The sequence below is a fragment of the Amphiprion ocellaris genome, chromosome 1 (assembly GCF_022539595.1).
Source record: "Amphiprion ocellaris isolate individual 3 ecotype Okinawa chromosome 1, ASM2253959v1, whole genome shotgun sequence".
In the NCBI taxonomy this organism is placed as follows: Eukaryota; Metazoa; Chordata; class Actinopteri; family Pomacentridae; genus Amphiprion; species Amphiprion ocellaris.
Window position 1 is genome coordinate 31,936,885 of NC_072766.1, and position 18,164 is coordinate 31,955,048.

The 18,164-nt window shown below is 38.8% G+C and overlaps 1 protein-coding gene across 6 annotated transcripts in view; it reads right to left on the minus strand.

The window, feature by feature from the left end:
- LOC111563330 (myocyte-specific enhancer factor 2A-like) overlaps positions 1 to 18,164 on the minus strand; it is a 67,679-nt gene that overhangs the window by 4,855 nt on the left and 44,660 nt on the right. For 5 of the 6 annotated variants that reach the window (XM_023262366.3, XM_023262365.3, XM_055012632.1 and 2 more), the window contains 4 exons: positions 7,694 to 7,828; positions 6,950 to 7,160; positions 3,574 to 3,627; positions 2,393 to 2,556 (listed from right to left, as the gene is read on the minus strand). In XM_023262366.3, coding sequence (XP_023118134.2) covers positions 2,393 to 2,556; positions 3,574 to 3,627; positions 6,950 to 7,160; positions 7,694 to 7,828 — 564 coding nt within the window. The remainder of the gene's footprint in view (positions 1 to 2,392; positions 2,557 to 3,573; positions 3,628 to 6,949; positions 7,161 to 7,693; positions 7,829 to 18,164) is intronic. The other variant, XM_055012636.1, reaches the window with a different exon arrangement.

The window sequence follows — 18,164 nt, forward strand, 5'->3', positions numbered from 1 at the left end:
CCTGGAGAGAAACTGTCCCCACTAAAACCCAACGCAGGAGAAGAGTCGGTGGCCAACCTGAGAACCTCTGAGATCAGGCTCAACACGCAGAAGATCACGGGGTTCCATAATGGCTCTGTTCTGAAGGAGGGATGCCATAAAAGATGTGATAAGATGGACACCATTTACCAGACTCTGGATGACCTCAAGATGGAAGTATGAAAGAGGAAGTAAAAGGCAGTTTCAAAATGATCAGACCAAGAAGTTGTTATCTGACCACAACACAACATCTTTCACTGCAGTGAATGAAAAGCAGAAACGCATACATGCTGACATTTGAGCAGCTACAATATTGTCTCCTCTTTGGGCAGACAAAGAGGAGACATTAGAAGGAGAACGGTTCCCTTTTCTTCCAAATAACAGCTTCACATTACTGTCTACCCAGAAAACACACTCTCATAAAACTAAAAAAGGCCATGTTAACTGCTCCTGCAAACATGATGACAATACATTGTCACTCCAGCAAGAACAGAATGATTATGATGATTAACAGAGGCAGTGTTGATTAACACAAGTGGGATTAAAGTGTGTTGATTCAGTTAACACTTCTTTACCAGAACTTTAGTCATACAATATTTCATTGATAGCAATGACAACACTCAGTGTGTCACAATGTCCTCTGAATGTCTAACTCATTTCTAAAAAGTCAAAATATCCTCTCCTCACGTCTGTGTGTGTCTCTCTCTCTCTCTATATATATATATATATTAAAATTTTTTTTTTATATATATATATATTTATTTATATATATATATATATATATATATATATATATATATATATATATATATATATATATATATATGATATTTTTTTCATATGTTCATAGCAACAGAAAACAAAACTTCCTCTTCTGACCTTTCACTAATGCATCACTGCACAGTATAAAAAACCCTGGAAGCCACAGCGAGTAGAGTCATGGAGCCGCCTGTTCACCATAAAAAAAGAAAAAAGTACAAAGTCTAAGTTTCCATTGTTTCCTAATCGTTACATCGTGTTTGAGCATACTGTGGGAGGGAAGGGCAACAGTAGGAGAGTTAAGGGCAAATCAATAACTTCAGTGAGCCAGCACAGCTGCTGCATGGAGAATGTGAAGAAAGAGAAGCAGAGTCCCTCTACAGTCTTCAGATTCAGTTCACCAAACAATGAAGTCGACTAGATTTATTGCTTCTAAGGACCAGATCTTCTTCAAATTTGTGCCACAATTTGAGATGTGACTAGAAAACAATTAGACATTATTGCTGGTTTTGAGTTCTTCAGATATGGTGTCTAGAGAATGTGCAATCACAAAACATGTGACTTGGCTGCGTACTAGAAATGTCATCAGGCTGTATGTGCAGCCTGTTGTCTTACAAAGCTTCAAGGTATCATTTTAAATTCATCAGTGGAGGTGTCTGTATGAACATGTAGCACAAGTAACATTAAACCAGTTCTTGTAGTCATACCAGCACAGGCTACAGAGATGTCGAAAATCCTCAAAACATAATACATAAGACAGTTGTGATTATCAGCGGCCACGTCCACCTTTGCTGTTTTGGTTTCACAGTCCACCCAAATTATTTCTGAAATGCTCTTACAGAGGTTATGAAATAGAAGTTTTTTTTTCTGTGTTATCAGCTGTGATTTAGACACAACAGTGCATTAATCCACATGCATAATCATACAGATTTTTAAGATGAAGTATATGTATCCATTCAAATGGGCCTCAGAGATGCACCTTGAATTTAAACCAAACTCTGTAAGTTTATTATGAAAACTGGCCCACTGACTGATGACTGAGTTCACTGAGAGGGCCCATAAGGAGACTTCCTGGGTATGGCACTGACTATAAAATCATTTCTTTTCAAAATTAGGCACACAATTTTTTGCCAATATCCATTTTTCTTTAAAGGAACAATGATTCCATCTGCAAAACCACAAACGATCTGTTCCAAATGGTGTCAAACCAATAGTTCTGAAAAGGTTCTGACCCTCTCTGTGGTTGTCTGCATCATTTATGTACCCTGGTCATGTCTGAGTCCAGCATCCCTCAGGCTTGGAAAACATTATGCATTGTTGTGTTTCTTAATAAAACTGAGGCACTAAAATTCCATGTTTTTACAGAGTTGTTCTTGAGTTAAAGACGCTCTTGCCAGGGGGTTGCAATATATATATATATATATATATATATATATATATATATATATATATATATATATATATATATATATATATATATATATATATATATATATAGATACTATATTAACCTCAAGGGAAATTCAAGTTTGTTTGTTTTTTATAACAACGGTTAAGCATCACTTTATGAGGACTTCTGTTGAGGTCCTAATACAAAAACCAAGCATACACTTACCAGTGTTTGCATCACTCCTTTGGACTGGGGGATGACCACTCGGAGGTCTGTCTTGCGGCTGGCAGGGACCAGGCTGTTCTCATGAGGTGGAAGAGGAGGAGGAGATTTTGGTGGTATGATCTTTCCCAAGCTGCCTCCTCCGGCTGAACCCACGAATCCATTCACTGAATACAGAGATGTGGAAATCTGAGGGCATCTGACAGTAAGGAAACTCCAACTTTGTTTAAGAGCTGACAGAATGAGTCGTGCTCTATGTGCAATCTCCTCAATGCACTTCACCATGAGAATTTTACAAGGGGCGCTTTCCCTTTGGTCAAATCCACTGTGGATATAATGCAAATTTAAAAATATTTATAGATCTGGAATTTGCTAGAAAAGGAGAAGGGTGTTATAGTGGTGAGTATTAGAGCCATTAAATCCACCTGTCCACCATCAAGCTCAGAATACAGAATGGAGAAATTACAGGTGTATATATTATACAAGAGATAATCATAAATATTTGATCTTTTCTCTCTCTTGACATTACATCATGGCAGTGTTTCTGGGAGAAAGTGCATGAAGAAAACAGGGGGGACACTCTGCAAGGGTAGTTTGTTGCAAGCTTTTAAGACTGCTAACATTAATCAGCAGAAACGGTTTAAGTAAGCTGTGGTGGATCAAGACACAGAACTGGCCTCCACAGTGACACTCACCGCCAGCAAGACATTCATCATCATTCAAGCATCCAGCACCTTTACAAAGCTCTCACAGAACGCCCTGTGGCATTGTAGCTAGCCAAGTGTTAGAAGAAAGCATGACAAATTTACAAAGCACACCTTCTAGATCAGTGTAACCCAGGAATTGGGGCGAAAATGCAAAACAAATTGGAGGGGTCATGAGCGAATCAACAGGGCAGGAGGCAGAAAAGAAACATGTTCATTTTTTCTCTTTATAGAGAATATAATAGACTTTCCTCTATTCTTCACTTTTTAATTGCAAATAAATGGACTTTTTTTTTTTTACCTCTTAAGGCCTCTTAAAATAAAATAAAGAAGAGGAAATCACCATTTGTTTAAACTGATCACAAGGCAGCTGCTCCCAAGGAATTACAATTGCTTTGTTTTAAGGAACTAAAGGTTGCAAACACTGCTTTAACAATAGAGCATGTAGACATTCCTGTAAAACTCCTAAAAGACACTTACCAGCTGGTCCAGATCCATTTTGCAGAGCCATATCAGGACTGCCCTGCAGTCCACCTAAGGATAAACACACACACGCCCTGCTTATTATACACTGCCCGGCCGAAAAAAGTTGCACACTCTAATATTTTGTTGAACTGCCTTCAGCTTTGAGTATGGCACTTATTGGCTGTGGCATTGTTTTGATAAGCTTCTGCAATGTCACAGCATTTATTTCTGTCTAGAGATGCATTAATTTTTCACTAAGATCTTATATTGTTGGTGGGAGAGTCGGGCTGCTGTGCAAAGTCTTCTCCAGCACATCTCGAAGATTCTCAATGGGGCTGAGGTCTGAACTCTGTAGAGGCCAATCCATGTGTGAAAATGATGTCTCGTGCTCCCTGAACCACTCATTCACAATGTGAGCCCCATGAATCCTGGCATCGCCATCTTGGAACATGTCCATGTCATCAGGGAAGAAAAACTCCATTGATAGAAAGAGCTGGTCATTCAGTATATTCAGGTAGTCAGCTGACCTCATTCTTTGGGGACATAACATTGCTGAACCTGACCAACCCCAGATCATAACCCTAATATCAACAGGCTTGTAGACACTAGCCATGATGAGTCCATCACTTCATCTGTCTCTCTTCTTACTGTGATGCTCTCATCACTTTGGAACAGGATAAATCTGGACTCATCAGACCACATGACCAACCACATTTGTTCCTCGAAGATGATGGTTCACCACTATCCTTCAGGTTTTAATAATGCATTGGACGGTTCTTAATCTGATTTTAGCAGTTTTAAAAATCTCCTTAGTTGTTTTCTTTGCTTGATGCAGGCCAATAATTTGACCTTTCTGAAACAGATTAACATCCTTTCTATGACCACATGATATGTCTTCTGACATGGTTGTCTTAGGAAATGAGAAGCTACTCATTGCATCAGCTAGAGTTAAATAAGTTGTTGCCAGATGAAACATATTTATTACTGTAGTAATTATTCAATGGAAGGCTCTTACCTATTTGCTTAGTTGCATCCAGGTGGCAACTTTTTTTTGGCCAGGCAGTGTATTAGTTATTTTGACAGTTGAAGGCTAGTAATCATCTCATCTATTATATATATCAAAACATTATTTGTGTATCTGTTCTGCCTTGTTGTTAGGAAGATTATAAATTTTTTCTACTAGTTCACTTGTCACCTGCTCAAATATATTTTCATCACCAGCAGATATTTCTGTTATGTTATGTTTCGTGTTGAATGAATATGACCAAACTGTCTTTTTTTGTCAAATACACAGTTGCAAACCCAAATGGAAAAACAATCACAGAGAAAGCAAGAACACATTGTAATCCCAGATGAAAGAGAAACATGGTTTTAAATTGCATGTGGTGGTCAGTGATTGCACTTGTCCAGAAAGCGTGTGCTTTTTTAACACAGAAGGAATAATGGCTAGAAGATGATATATATATATATATACACAGACATATATACACACGTGGACAAAATTGTTGGTACCCCTCGGTTAATGAAAGAAAAACCCACAATGGTCACAGAAATAATTTGAATCTGACAAAAGTAATAATTAATTAAATTCTATGAAAATTAACCAATGAAAATTAGACATTGCTTTTGAACCGTGGTTCAACAGAATTATTTTAAAAAATAAACTCATGAAACAGGCCTGGACAAAAATGATGGTACCCGTAGAAAAGACTGAAAATAATGTGACCATAGGGACATGTTCAATCAAGGTGTGTCCTCTAATTAGCATCACAGGTGTCTAACAAACTTGTAATCAGTCAGTCGGCCTATTTATAGGGTTACAAGTAGTCACTGTGCTGTTTGGTGACATGGTGTGTACCACACTAAACATGGACCAGAGGAAGCGAAGGAGAGAGTTGTCTCAGGAGATTAGAAAGAAAATTACAGACAAGCATGTTAAAGGTAAAGGCTATAAGACCATCTCCAAGCAGCTTGATGTTCCTGTGACTACAGCTGCACATATTACTCAGAAATTTAAGATCCATGGGACTGTAGCCAACCTCCCTGGACGTGGCCACAGGAGGAAAACTGATGACAAATCGAAGAGACAGATAATATGAATGGTAACAAAAGACACCAGAACAACCTCTAAAAACATTAAAGGTGAACTCCAAGGTCAAGGTACATCAGTGTCAGATCACACCATCCGTCGTTGTTTGAGCCAAAGTGGACTTCATGGGAGACGACCAAGGAGGACACCATTGTTGAAAACAAATCATAAAAAAGCCAGACTGGAATTTGCCAAACTGCATGTTGACAAACCACAAAGCTTCTGGGAAAATGTCCAATGGACAGATGAGACAAAACTGGAACTTTTTGGCAAGGCACATCAGCTCTATGTTCACAGATGCAAACATGAAGCATATCAAGAAAAGAACACTGTCCCTACTGTGAAACATGGAGGAGGTTCTGTTATGTTCTGGGGCTGCTTCGCTGCATCTGGTACAGGGTGTCTGGAATCTGTGCAGGGTACAATGAAATCTCATGACTATCAAGGTATTCTAGAGAGAAATGTGCTGCCCAGTGTCAGAATGCTTGGTCTCAGTCGCAGGTCATGGGTCTTGCAACAGGATAATGACACAAAACACACAGCTAAAAACAGCCAAGAATGACTAAGAGGAAAACATTGGACTATTCTGAAGTGGCCTTCTATGAGCCCTGATCTAAATCCTATTGAACATCTGTGGAAGGAGCTGAAACATGCCGTCTGGAGAAGGAACCTTCAAACCTGAGACAACTGGAGCAGTCTGCTGATGAGGAGTGGACCAGAATACCTGCTGAGAGGTGCCGAAGTCTCATTGACAGTTACAGAAATCGTTTGATTACAGTGATTGCCTCAAAATGTTGTGCAACAAAATATTACGTTAAGGGTACCATCATTTTTGTCCAGGCCTATTTCATGAGTTTATTTTTAAAAATAATTCTGTTAAACCACGGTTCACAAGCAATGTCTGATTTTCATTGGTTAATTTTCATAGAATTTTTATTTATTATTACTTTTGTCAAATTCAAATTATTTCTGTGCTCATTGTGGGTTTTTCTTTCATTAACCGAGGGGTACCAACAATTTTGTCCGCGTGTGTATATATATATATATATATATATATATATATATATATATATATATATATATATATATATATATATATATATATATATATATATGAATGAAATTTGATGATACCATAATTTCATGTGTTTCTCTCCTATACTAATGAAGGGCATGGCTTCATTGAATATACTAAAGCTATTCTATAAAAAATCCCCCCTGATTCTGGGTGTGTCAGGCGAGAGGCACTGACTGATTCTTATTCAGCGCTTACCCTTGAAAACTACATAAAGATGCACACACCTGTGTTTCCCGTGCTGGGAGGTCTTTGTGAAGAGTTTATGTTTCTGTGGAGGTGTGTGTGAGATGAGGAGAGGATCCCGCTGTCAGCCAGAGCTGCTGTGGCTGCAGCTAAAGCCTGGGATGTCGCTCCTCCTCCTCCTCCGGCACCAGGACTGTAGGTCATGCTGCCTGGTGCTACATGCATGAAGTGCTGCTGGGGTTGGCCTGTGGACTACAGAAAAAGTGACAAACAAAATGACTTTACCATGTGCTTGATCAATATCAGTACAGAATATGTAAAAATGGTAATCAGCAATTGTTTTTCATCTATTATACTGTCTGTCTTCGTGTCTATGTTTTTTCAAAGGGTCGTTTTGAGTTTAAAAGGGTACCTCATGACAGGGGTCAGACATATAAATCACCAGCTGAATTGGCTGTGGTATTTTACCCCTATTTAGTGCAGTGCTGCAGGAACATAAGGAAGAAAAAATCTGTCCAAACCAAGAGAGTATCAGAGCCTCTGGGGAAACAGAGGTATGAATGGAAGGTTTTTGGCTCATGCTCCTACAAAGAAAATGTGGGTGGGAAAAGCCAGTGGGTTACAGTCCCTGAAGAAACTTAAAATAAAAATTAAACAAGGCTATGATCTGTATTTGCAGAGCTGCTCAGGCCTATAACTGGATGTACATACATAATGTACTACTGCATCAGTGTGAAGAAGAACAGAGTTGATGAAAAGCAGCAATAAATTATAATGCAACTTACAATTTTATGACACTTCATCATATTGTCGAACTCCTCATTAATCTTTTTGTATTTCTCCTCAGTATTTGGGGTGAGAACGTAGGAAGGATCGGCATCAGGGCTGTCACAGCCTCTGTGCTCCTTTTTGTTCAGGGCCTGTAGGTGAAATGCACACAAGGAGAAAAAATGAAGTGGGTGGCTGGAGTCTATCCAGTCTATCACAGGACAACACAGAGATACAAACAGTCACACTCACATTCACACCTACAGACAATTTGAAGTTACCAATTAACCTCAGCATGTCTTTGGACTGTGGGAGGAAGTCGGAGTACCTGGAGAAAACCCACACACGCACAGGGAGAACATGCAAACTCACAAAGATCCCAGGAAGTTTGGAATGCAAACCAGGGATCTTCTAGCTGCAAGGCAAAAGTGCTAACCACAGAGTCACTGTGCAGCCCACAATAAAGCTTAATAAAATAAATATAATAACAAAAAAAAAAACATTTTATAGTAAAACAGTGCAAAAGACTCAGAATAATGAATGAATTGTCACATCAGGTCAAGTCACTGATTTGTACATAAAACATTTAAAACAACAGACAGTGAGCCAAACTGTTTTCTAAAAGAGGAAGAATATTATTAAAAATTTACCAATTGAGCTTAAATATTGAGGTTAACTAAGGTTAACTATTATATATTGTTACCGTATTCATATATTGAGACCCTATAATACTTTATATGGCGTATACAAAACTATATATATAGTTTGAACATGAAAAATATTCATATTTCAAGTCGAGGTATTGCAAAACGGCATGTGTATGGATCTGGCTGCCCTGTCTGCTATGTGGTTGAAGAACAGGAAGGACAACCAACCACTAGAACCAGATTTAAGTCTCAAAAGGCTCACAATATCGAGGCACTCAGAGGCCATATTTACATTTCTACAGGCCTGTAAATGAAATCCAGGTGGTTTGTTATTTGCTCCTTAACATGGTGAAGATGGGAACACACATTTGACCCTCTGGTAAAGTGTGTTAGTCACTTTGCAACAGAATTCTAAACAGCTGATGGTGTTAAGTTGCTCCCATTGTTTTGCTTTACTTTTGGAGCAACATTTCCATGGACTTCTCAGACAAGATGTGAAAGCGGCTCTTTCCATGCGACTGACTGACTTTAGAGCTCTGAGGATTGTCCACTGTACAGACTGTTGTTTAAATTGATTACTTTTAGACCACAATTTTGGTATGATTCTAGGAATGGTAATAACTGTCAGCCAGCTGGTCCACTACTTAACCAACCATGTATTGGTGGTGAAAGAGTGATGGAAAAATTGCTTGGTATGCAGGTATTTGATATGATGGTCCTAGACTCATTGCCTTTACTTCTCTAAATACCCATTCTGAACCAGGAAAAACCTTATATGGCAATGAGTCTAGCATCATCATTCTAGGAATGGCATTATCTGCCAGTCAGTCGGTCCAGTACTTTGGTTCACACGAAAACATCTCAGCAATGAGTTGTCTGTGGAGACATTTAACTCAAAACAACAAATTTTAAGCAAATGGTGGTGCACAAACTAAGCCTTTATTGCTAATCCACCAAACAGAAACAGAGATATTTCACTGGGTACAGGAAAAGGCTGACCTTCTGTGGTGCTACATAACAACCATGGGATCACCAAAGCCAGTTCATTGTTGATATATTTTTGTGTGAACCAAAGTACTGGACCGACTGACTGGCAAATGTTACCATCGGTCCATGTTCAGTAAAGGCAATGAGTCTAGCATCATCAGGTCAAATACCTGCATAAAAAGAATTTTTTCCATCACCTTTTAACCACCAATACATGGTTGGTTAAATACATCAACATACTCAGCCTGCATATACATAAGAAATAAATCTTAATCTTAGTTAACTGTACTACTGTAGAAAGAATGAGACTTAATCTGCAGAACATGTGACATACAATTAATATACACTAGTGTTCAAAAGTTTGAGGTCATGCAAACAATTTCATGTTGTCCATGAAAACTCACACTTTTATTCATCTGCTAACATAATTGCACAAGGGTTTTCTAATCATCAATTAGCCTTTCAACACAATTAGCTAACACAATGTAACATTAGAACACAGGAGTGGTGGTTGCTGGAAATGGGTTTCTGTACCCCTATGTGGATATTCCATTAAAAATCAATTGTTTCCAGCTAGAATAGTCTGATTAATTTAATGTTATCTTCATTGAAAAAAACTGCTTTTCTTTCAAAAATAAGGACATTTCTACGTGACCCCAAACTTTTGAACAATAGTGTATGTTTCAGTAAGTTTAAGTTTACATTGTCATTTAGCTTAAACAAGAAACTGAAACACATTCATGATCATTTTCTAGAGGTCACTGATGTGATACTCTGCATTACTATGAAACACAATTATTGCCTCCTCACAGAAGTATAATGTACAAATAAAAAAAAGCTTCATCATTTTACATGTATAGTAGCATCATACCTGAGTTCATGCATTAACCAGACATCATTTGCCTACAGTTTCTTGAGTTCCTGTTCAATTTGTTTGACTTTATGAGCTCTGATGCAGTGTGTAGACCAAACGTTAAGGGCAGCCTTCATCCAGAGACACTGTTCCACATAGCAGATTTCCTCATCTGTATTCACACCAGTCTTTTAAACATAATGAACTAGAGTAAGCACATATTATATTAGCGTGCCTGGAACAACTTTGGGTTTGGTTGGGTGTTTATTGAGGCGCAGGGTGGATAGACAGGGAAATAGAAGGCTAAGAGTTGGCTGTTAATGTATCACTGAACACCATTGAGAGTAAGCCGTCAAATATGATTCATTAGTGCAAACTCCTCAGTCTGTAGAAGATGACATTACGGTTGGCAGTACAGCTAAGACAAATATCTCCAGCACTGCAGATAAAGCAGTAATGGTAAAGAAACGCAGCTTTAAGGATAGAAAAAAATCTCAGTTTAGAACTGCATTTTGGTTAAGCTTAGTTTAAAGGCCAGGAGCCAATGTAAACATCATCCATCCAAAAAGGAAAAAAAATACATTACATCAATACTATTACAACATTATTGTTATTATAATAAAAATGTATGTTCACATACATGAAAAGAGGATGTGGAACTGAAATGCGTGATATTAATAAACAACAGAAAACTGTTTTCACGATAAAATCTAGATTTAATTGGAACCTCAAACCACAATGAATTTGTCATTTTTTATTATAACAGTTCTAAATAAATATTCTGCTAATGGTTTATTAATTTCTAACTCCGGTTGCAACACTCTGGAATTATGAAAAAGGTTTTACATCTCATCAGAACTTTGACATGTTGATCATTTGATAAGACGAGACCCTGCTTAAACAACACAAGGTATACTACATGTTTAGTTTTTAATCATTTGCAATTTGAGGTTATTTTTCTCATAGACATAATTTGCTTTGTAATAACCAATGATAAGTTCTTAAGAAGGTAAAAAGTTCACAAGTTTAGAGAAATTAGTGAAGTTCAGCAAATACTGTCTGCTGTGGAATGAGGTGAAATGAGATTGGTGAAAGTGATACAAAAGTTTGCAAAATAGTAAAGTTTCGGTCCTTAGCATCAAAGCAATGAGCTTAAAAACACTGAAACTCTACATTAGACTTGAGTGGTCAAAAAAAAACCTGTATGATGGCACATTTCAAATATGTAGATTCAACATGTGTCCTGGATTGTATCAAAAGCAATATATTATTCCCACTGTAAATACAATGATGCCAAGCATGGAACTGGCGCCATCAGTTACTTTAGAAAGATTAGGTTTAGATAATTGGTTTAGAATACGGACGGATGAATTGATGGATGTTAATTTACAGCACCTGGACTTTGGTAGAGGAATCATTGCAAAAAAAATCAAATCATACCAACATCATGCAAGCCTGGAAGATGAGGTAATTTCTCTGGTATTCATCCCCTTATCCCTGCTATTCATTACGGTACATTGCATGTCATAGCGTGAAAAGGACAGACTGACAGATCAACAGGCGAGCCAGCTGACTGTCTGTCCACCACATGTCCTCTGCATTCCCAGACAATCGTAGTTACTCGAAGCTTTACACGCACACTCGCAAGTCTATTTTCACCACAGGCTGGAAACACTACCGTCACAACTGGTGACCACTTAAGACGTCGCACGCTCAGTTCCTATTCAGTTGAATGGTTACTCAACACTCTAGTAAACTCTAAGCTGTACAGTTTAACATTACAAAGGGCACACGTTTTTTTTGTTTTTGTACTGTTTAATTTAAGCTGTACCTAATTCCGTCACCCTGTGTTTTTGTTGAACCCTTTGATAATTATTCCACTTTGTCTAATTATGATACATTATGTGAATTACACAAGCAATTACTTGCTATTAGTCAAAATGACTAGTGGCAAACACATTATCCATCAGTGATTTCAAATTCTGTCAATTATAGATAACATGGCTGCCACAAACACTCTGACACACACAGTAAAGAAAAAAAGACAACACAAAATGCACCCAAATTTGCATAACTCTTGCAACAAGTTTAGTTCCATCATCAGTGATTGTCTGAAGGAATCTATCCATCCATTCATTATCTATACACCACTTAATCCTCATTATTGCAGGAGGCTGGAGTCTATCCCAGCTGACTCAGGGTAAAGGCAGGGGACACCCTAGACAGGTCACCAGTCTATCACAGGGCTACACATAGAGACGAACAATCACACTCACATTTACACCTACAGACAATTTAGAGTTACTAATTAACCTCAGCATGTTTTTGGACTGTGGGAGGAAGCCAGAGAACCCGAAGAAAACCTATGCATGCAGAGGGAGAACATGCAACCGCTATGCAGAAAGATTGTGGGAAGGCCGGGACACAAACCGGGGATCTTCTAGCTTCAAGGCGAAAGCGCTAACAACCAAGCCACTGTGCGGGAAACTTAATAAAATAAATATAGCCCTCTGGAAGAATCATACTGTGTATTCTGTTCAGCCAACGACAAATGCCAGTGACAAGTTTATCCACACACAAGAGTCTGTTAGTTCAATATACAAATTAGAGTGTAACATTCATTGCTTATTTCTTGCAATGGATAGGAAGAGCTAAGATCTTGTGCTTGCTCCGGTAAACCAGTGCAGTATCACATATCTGTTTTATGACAAGATTGCTGGTGGGGAAGGGTTGTGATACATAACCTTACACTGTGACATCGTCATAAAATGACACTGGAATGTGTCTGTGTATACAAGAAGCCCAACAATGATGTTAAAGTATTAACCTCTGCTTTCATGGACTACAATCTAATGTCTGCCATGAGAAAATAAACTCAGGCACAGAGCCTCGGCTTGGCTGCTAATTTGGATCAAATGATCGCACAACTGTCTGATGAACGGACTTCAACCTGCAAACCTGCAGTTGGTATACATACATTTGGCCTGCCAAGTACTTGGCCAAAATATACACAACTCCAGAAATGCAACATTCCAGCAATGATATTCAGAGCATAATCACTCTGCAATCACTGTTAGTAACATGAGGAGATGTAAGTCAAACTGTGGCAGATGGGAAGTTTTCAGTTGCTCAGCATCGGGAGTTTATTAGTATACAATGTTTCTCTGATTCAGGTGTGAACTCTGCTTGACTTTACAACAAAAGGAAAGCTGTTTTTTTTTTTAAAGAGAACAGCTGTTACAAATCATGCAATCACCCCAGTGTCATCATATGTTCCTACCATCTTAAGGAAGGTTTAAAGTTCATCCGTAAAGTCCCAGTTTCTATGATATAGGTTGACAATGTTGTTTTCTTTACAGAATTGACAGTGGACCGCATGAAGGCAGAGACAGACAGAGTAGACACAAGATAGAAAGGTCCAGTGGGATTTTGGCCAACATCCACAGGGATATAAGTGTCTCCACAGATGCTGGTTTAAACCACTACACCATGTCTCGGCACAGAGGGCTATCTTAAAGTGTCTGTAGAGGATCTGAGAGTGTGTGTCTCCTTATCATCTCAAATGTCAAAGTTGGCTTTAGCGGCTCTCCAAAGGCATCTGGATCATGGCCATCATGAGGCACGAGCTGCACTGCTAAGCATCTTAACATGTTGCTGTTGGGGCTGCCTCAAAGATAAAACAGGGCCCCTTCTTTCCCTGGAGCGAGTGTTTTAAAGTCGGGTGATTGCCCTATAGGCCAAGAATAGGCCAGGCACACGACTGCTTGAGATGTGATCCGACACATCTCTGCCAAAACTCTCACACTTTCAAAGAGGGGAGCACACACGCTTTCTACACATGTTCTGTATGAAGCATCCGATCATACAAAACTAAACCAATTCAGCTGCTTTGCTGTTTGACACAGTGTCAAGTTTCATTGTACTGTAGTTTTCTCCTTCTGTTATGGTTTTCATTGGTTTCTGGGTTCTGCATGCTGGCACGACTACGCTGCATATCTTGGACAGCTGCTGTGTTGTTGTTGAAACTCAACTCTGCTGGACACAAACCTGTCTTAATTATGGTGACAAAAGTAATCTGTCAAAGAGAGTAGTTGACCAGTGAGGACTTTGTAGCTGTTGTAGCTGGCAGCTCATCATTAAAAAAAATAAAAATCTCAGAGTTTCCACCACAATTTCATGTTGACATTACTATTACCCCAATACGGAAATAAATCTGTAGTGTATTTCAAAAGAATAGGTTCCAACTTATAACATCAGTATTGGTAACTTGCAAACCTGTATGTCAGAAGCACTAAAAACATGTCATGATATTGCTTCAGTTTTAACACTGTTAACCAATATTAACTGTCACTGATTAATTCTGTGACTATATGCAGGTCAGTGTCATTGTTCCAGTCATGATGTATTGTGTGTAGTGCTGTGGCTACAGGACTAATTGATGTGAGTTCTAGCACTGGTCATGTCCCATCACCACAACTGGACCCATGAGAGAGACTGCCAATGCTAGCTGAACTGAAATAACAGGAACAACGAAAGACAGGTCTAGGTTAGGTGGAACCAGTGGGTATCACTTCATAACTTTGTATTTTAAATGGAAAGCAAGCTTCAGAGTACAACTGGTACTCACAAGTGCTGAATGTTGAGGGACAACTGTGAGGGATAGTTTGACATTTGCTTTCTTGCCAAGAGATAGCTCAGAAGATCAATTCCACTATTGTATGGTCTATGGTAGATATGAAGCAACATCAAGCAGCCACTTAGCTTAGCTTGGCACAAGTTCAAATAGAGAACGGGGGGACACAGGTGGAAACAGCTAGCCTATCTGTTAGCCTCTGTAAAAATCTGAGTACAAAAACACCATGTAGTTTAACAGGGGGGTTATGAGCCTGACTATTCCTCGGCAACTGTGGTAGGAAAATCAGCGTGCTATCAATCTTTTCCTCTTGGTCACAAGGAGCAAACAAATGGGCTTATATCCCTAAATGGTAAACTATCCATTAAAAATTCTAATAGTGGACGGCTAATTATGAATGGCACGAGACGTGATACTTCAGTATACTTCAGATACTTCACTTTATCAGAAAAATTCTGATAATGTGGTAGTGCTCGTTTTTAATGGTAACAAACATCCAAAATGACCCTGTTTATGTCATCAGTAGGTTGATGGAGATAGTGATTTCTGCAGAGTGTCAATGTTGTCAAGTGCAGGTGGAGCAACAGGTCTGCTGGAACTGTGCAGAAAAAACACCTCACAAGGCTATGTATGGAAATATTTTGTGTTTGATCAGGGCCTAATTATAGATGGCCAAAAGTCAGAATGCAAACAGTGTCACTGCTAGCTCCTCAAAGACAAATATCCAGATTTGTACACAGAAATCAAGCTGAGAGAATTTGTTAATTTATAATAACAGCATGTATTCAGAATGTTCATATCTGAAATGTTACTGTTTGTGATAACCGCATCCATTATGAAAATGCTCTTCAGTGTTCACACAGGCCTAACGTTAGCTCGTTTAGGCTAATGTAGCAGTAGCTAATAACGTGAACTGGGTGCTGCTGTCAAACCAGCCTGTCAACATATAGAGCTGCGTGTGTGTTAGGATGCTGTGTGCAGCAGCCTCTGTGAGTTTCATTGAGCTATACCTGATAACTAAAATCTCCACGTTCTTTTCACAACATCAGCATGAACAGGATGCTAAGCAAGAGAGACAGGCATAACGCAGACCAACACACACAGCTAAATCTGAAGCTTTTTAGTGGTACCGACAATAAGACAAGGACACTTCAAAGTCTTAACAAGGAAACTGGATGAGTGAGCTTTAATGCAGCACTGTTTGTTTTAAACACTTGAAAGTTACATTACACTGCTTTTTCAGGTTAATGTTTTTTTCACATATGTATTGCAACCTAACCTATATATTAACTGCCTTTTATTTTAGGTGCCAGGACACTGCAGGAAAGATGCTAATCCATCCATCCATTATCTATACATCACTTAATCCTCACTAGGGTCGCAGTGGGGCTGGAGTCTATCCCAGCTGACTTAGGGTGAAGACAGGGACACCCTGGACAGGTCAGCAGTCTATCACAGGACTACATACAGAAACAAACAAGCACACTCATGTTCATACCTACGAACAATTTAGAGTTAACAATTAACCTCAGCATGTTTTTGGACTGTGGGAGAAACCGGAGAAAACCCATGCATGCACAAGGAGAACATGCAAACTCCATGTAGAAAGAATCCAGGCCCAGGCCGACACACAAACTGGGGATCTTCTAGGCCAAAGTGCAAACCACCAAGCCACTGTGTAACTCGAAAGAGGTTAATGCCAACAAAAAAAAAAAAATTGACTGTTTTGTATATTTTTGCAACATTGTTTTGTCTTAAATAACAGTACTGGCTTTTGTTAAAACTTGAGGGCATCACCGAACATAACTGGCTCGCAGAAAACACCCCAGTTGATGCCATGGATAAGATTCCCACAAATATGATGTCTGACAATGAATCAGCAATTCTTTGAAAATGATAAGAGAGCAACAACTGCAGCATCATTGTAGTTGTTAGGTCCCTCAAAAAAAAATTTAACTTAAAAAAAGATGTTTAACTTACCAAACACAATAAATAGATACAGCATGCTGAGAGCAGCAGACATTCAGTCTGCGACAAAGAAACTTGTGAGTTATTAGCATGTTTAAGAGAGAGTGATCAGCAAAAAATTTTCCATTAAACAATGATATTATATCCAAAGGTTTCACCAACCCCTCCCAACATGGGACATCTGTTGCAGCCCATGGGTTTGCACTCTTCACATAATCAAATTTCATTCTTAAATGTTGCAAATGGACTGACCGGTATGTAAAAGACCAACCTCTCAGTTTTCAGGCTATGATTGAAACAGATTGCCTGTCTGCGTGACATTTGCGGGAATAAACAAATAAAGGCCTAAAGCAGGCAAATCAAGCCTAACTAATGGCTTGTCGTGCTTACACAGGTGTCCTGCTTGTGGTTAACAGCAGGAGAGCACACATGAATATAATCTTTAGAATCATTATGGCCAATAATAATGATGCATATGAATAATCTCTACCACTGTTATCACTACATCTAAATGGATGAATTCAGCATATCAACAGTTATAATGTTTAGACAGGCTTTACAGATTCCCAGGCATGTTCCTGTTTATCCCTAACATTATACTGGCTTCAGGCTTAGTTCCCTTTTTTAGTCCTGTGACAAAAGCTGCCCTTGAGAAAGAATGTGAAATTTACTTGGGAAGAATAAAAGTTTGTGACACTGCTAAGACCATGGACACCAAGTAAGGACAGAAGACAGATGGAAAAAACAATGGCTGGATTCTCCGGAAACAAATATGAGCACTGGAGCTCCACTCTTTTTCAGGAAGGGGAAACAGGCACTTTGAAAATAAACAGTTAGTTTGGGAACTTTAGTTTCCTTTACAGCTGAATGTTTGGTGCAATGTGTATTTGTGTGTATTTGGGAGAGAGAGTAGAAGTCGTAAATTCAGGCTCTCAGAAAAGTAAACACACTTAGAAGCTTACATAAACAGCTAGAACGTGAGTCACGATGACCATTCATTTTTAATGGCAGTGGCAGTGAGTACGTGCTGTGAAAACAGGACAGTGCTGCTCAGGGGACTGTGACACAACACTGTCAGCATCACCACAATGGAGGTAGGACTCCACAGAAAGGGTAGATGGCTGGATCTTATCGCTGAAACCATGTCTCCAGAAGGCCTGCAAGGGCTGGTGTCGTGTTAATGCTGTTATTGTAGTCTCACAGATTTAGAGGACAAACCTGTTTCGTTAGATACTTACTATTTCTTATGTTTCTACTTGCTGTGTTTCGATCAACTACAAAACTAAAAACTGTGGAAAATTTAGACATTGAAAGAACAACTGATTAAGTTTTAAACTTAAAACATTTACTTTGTAATTTCTAACTGATAACAACAACAAAAACACCAACAACAACAACAA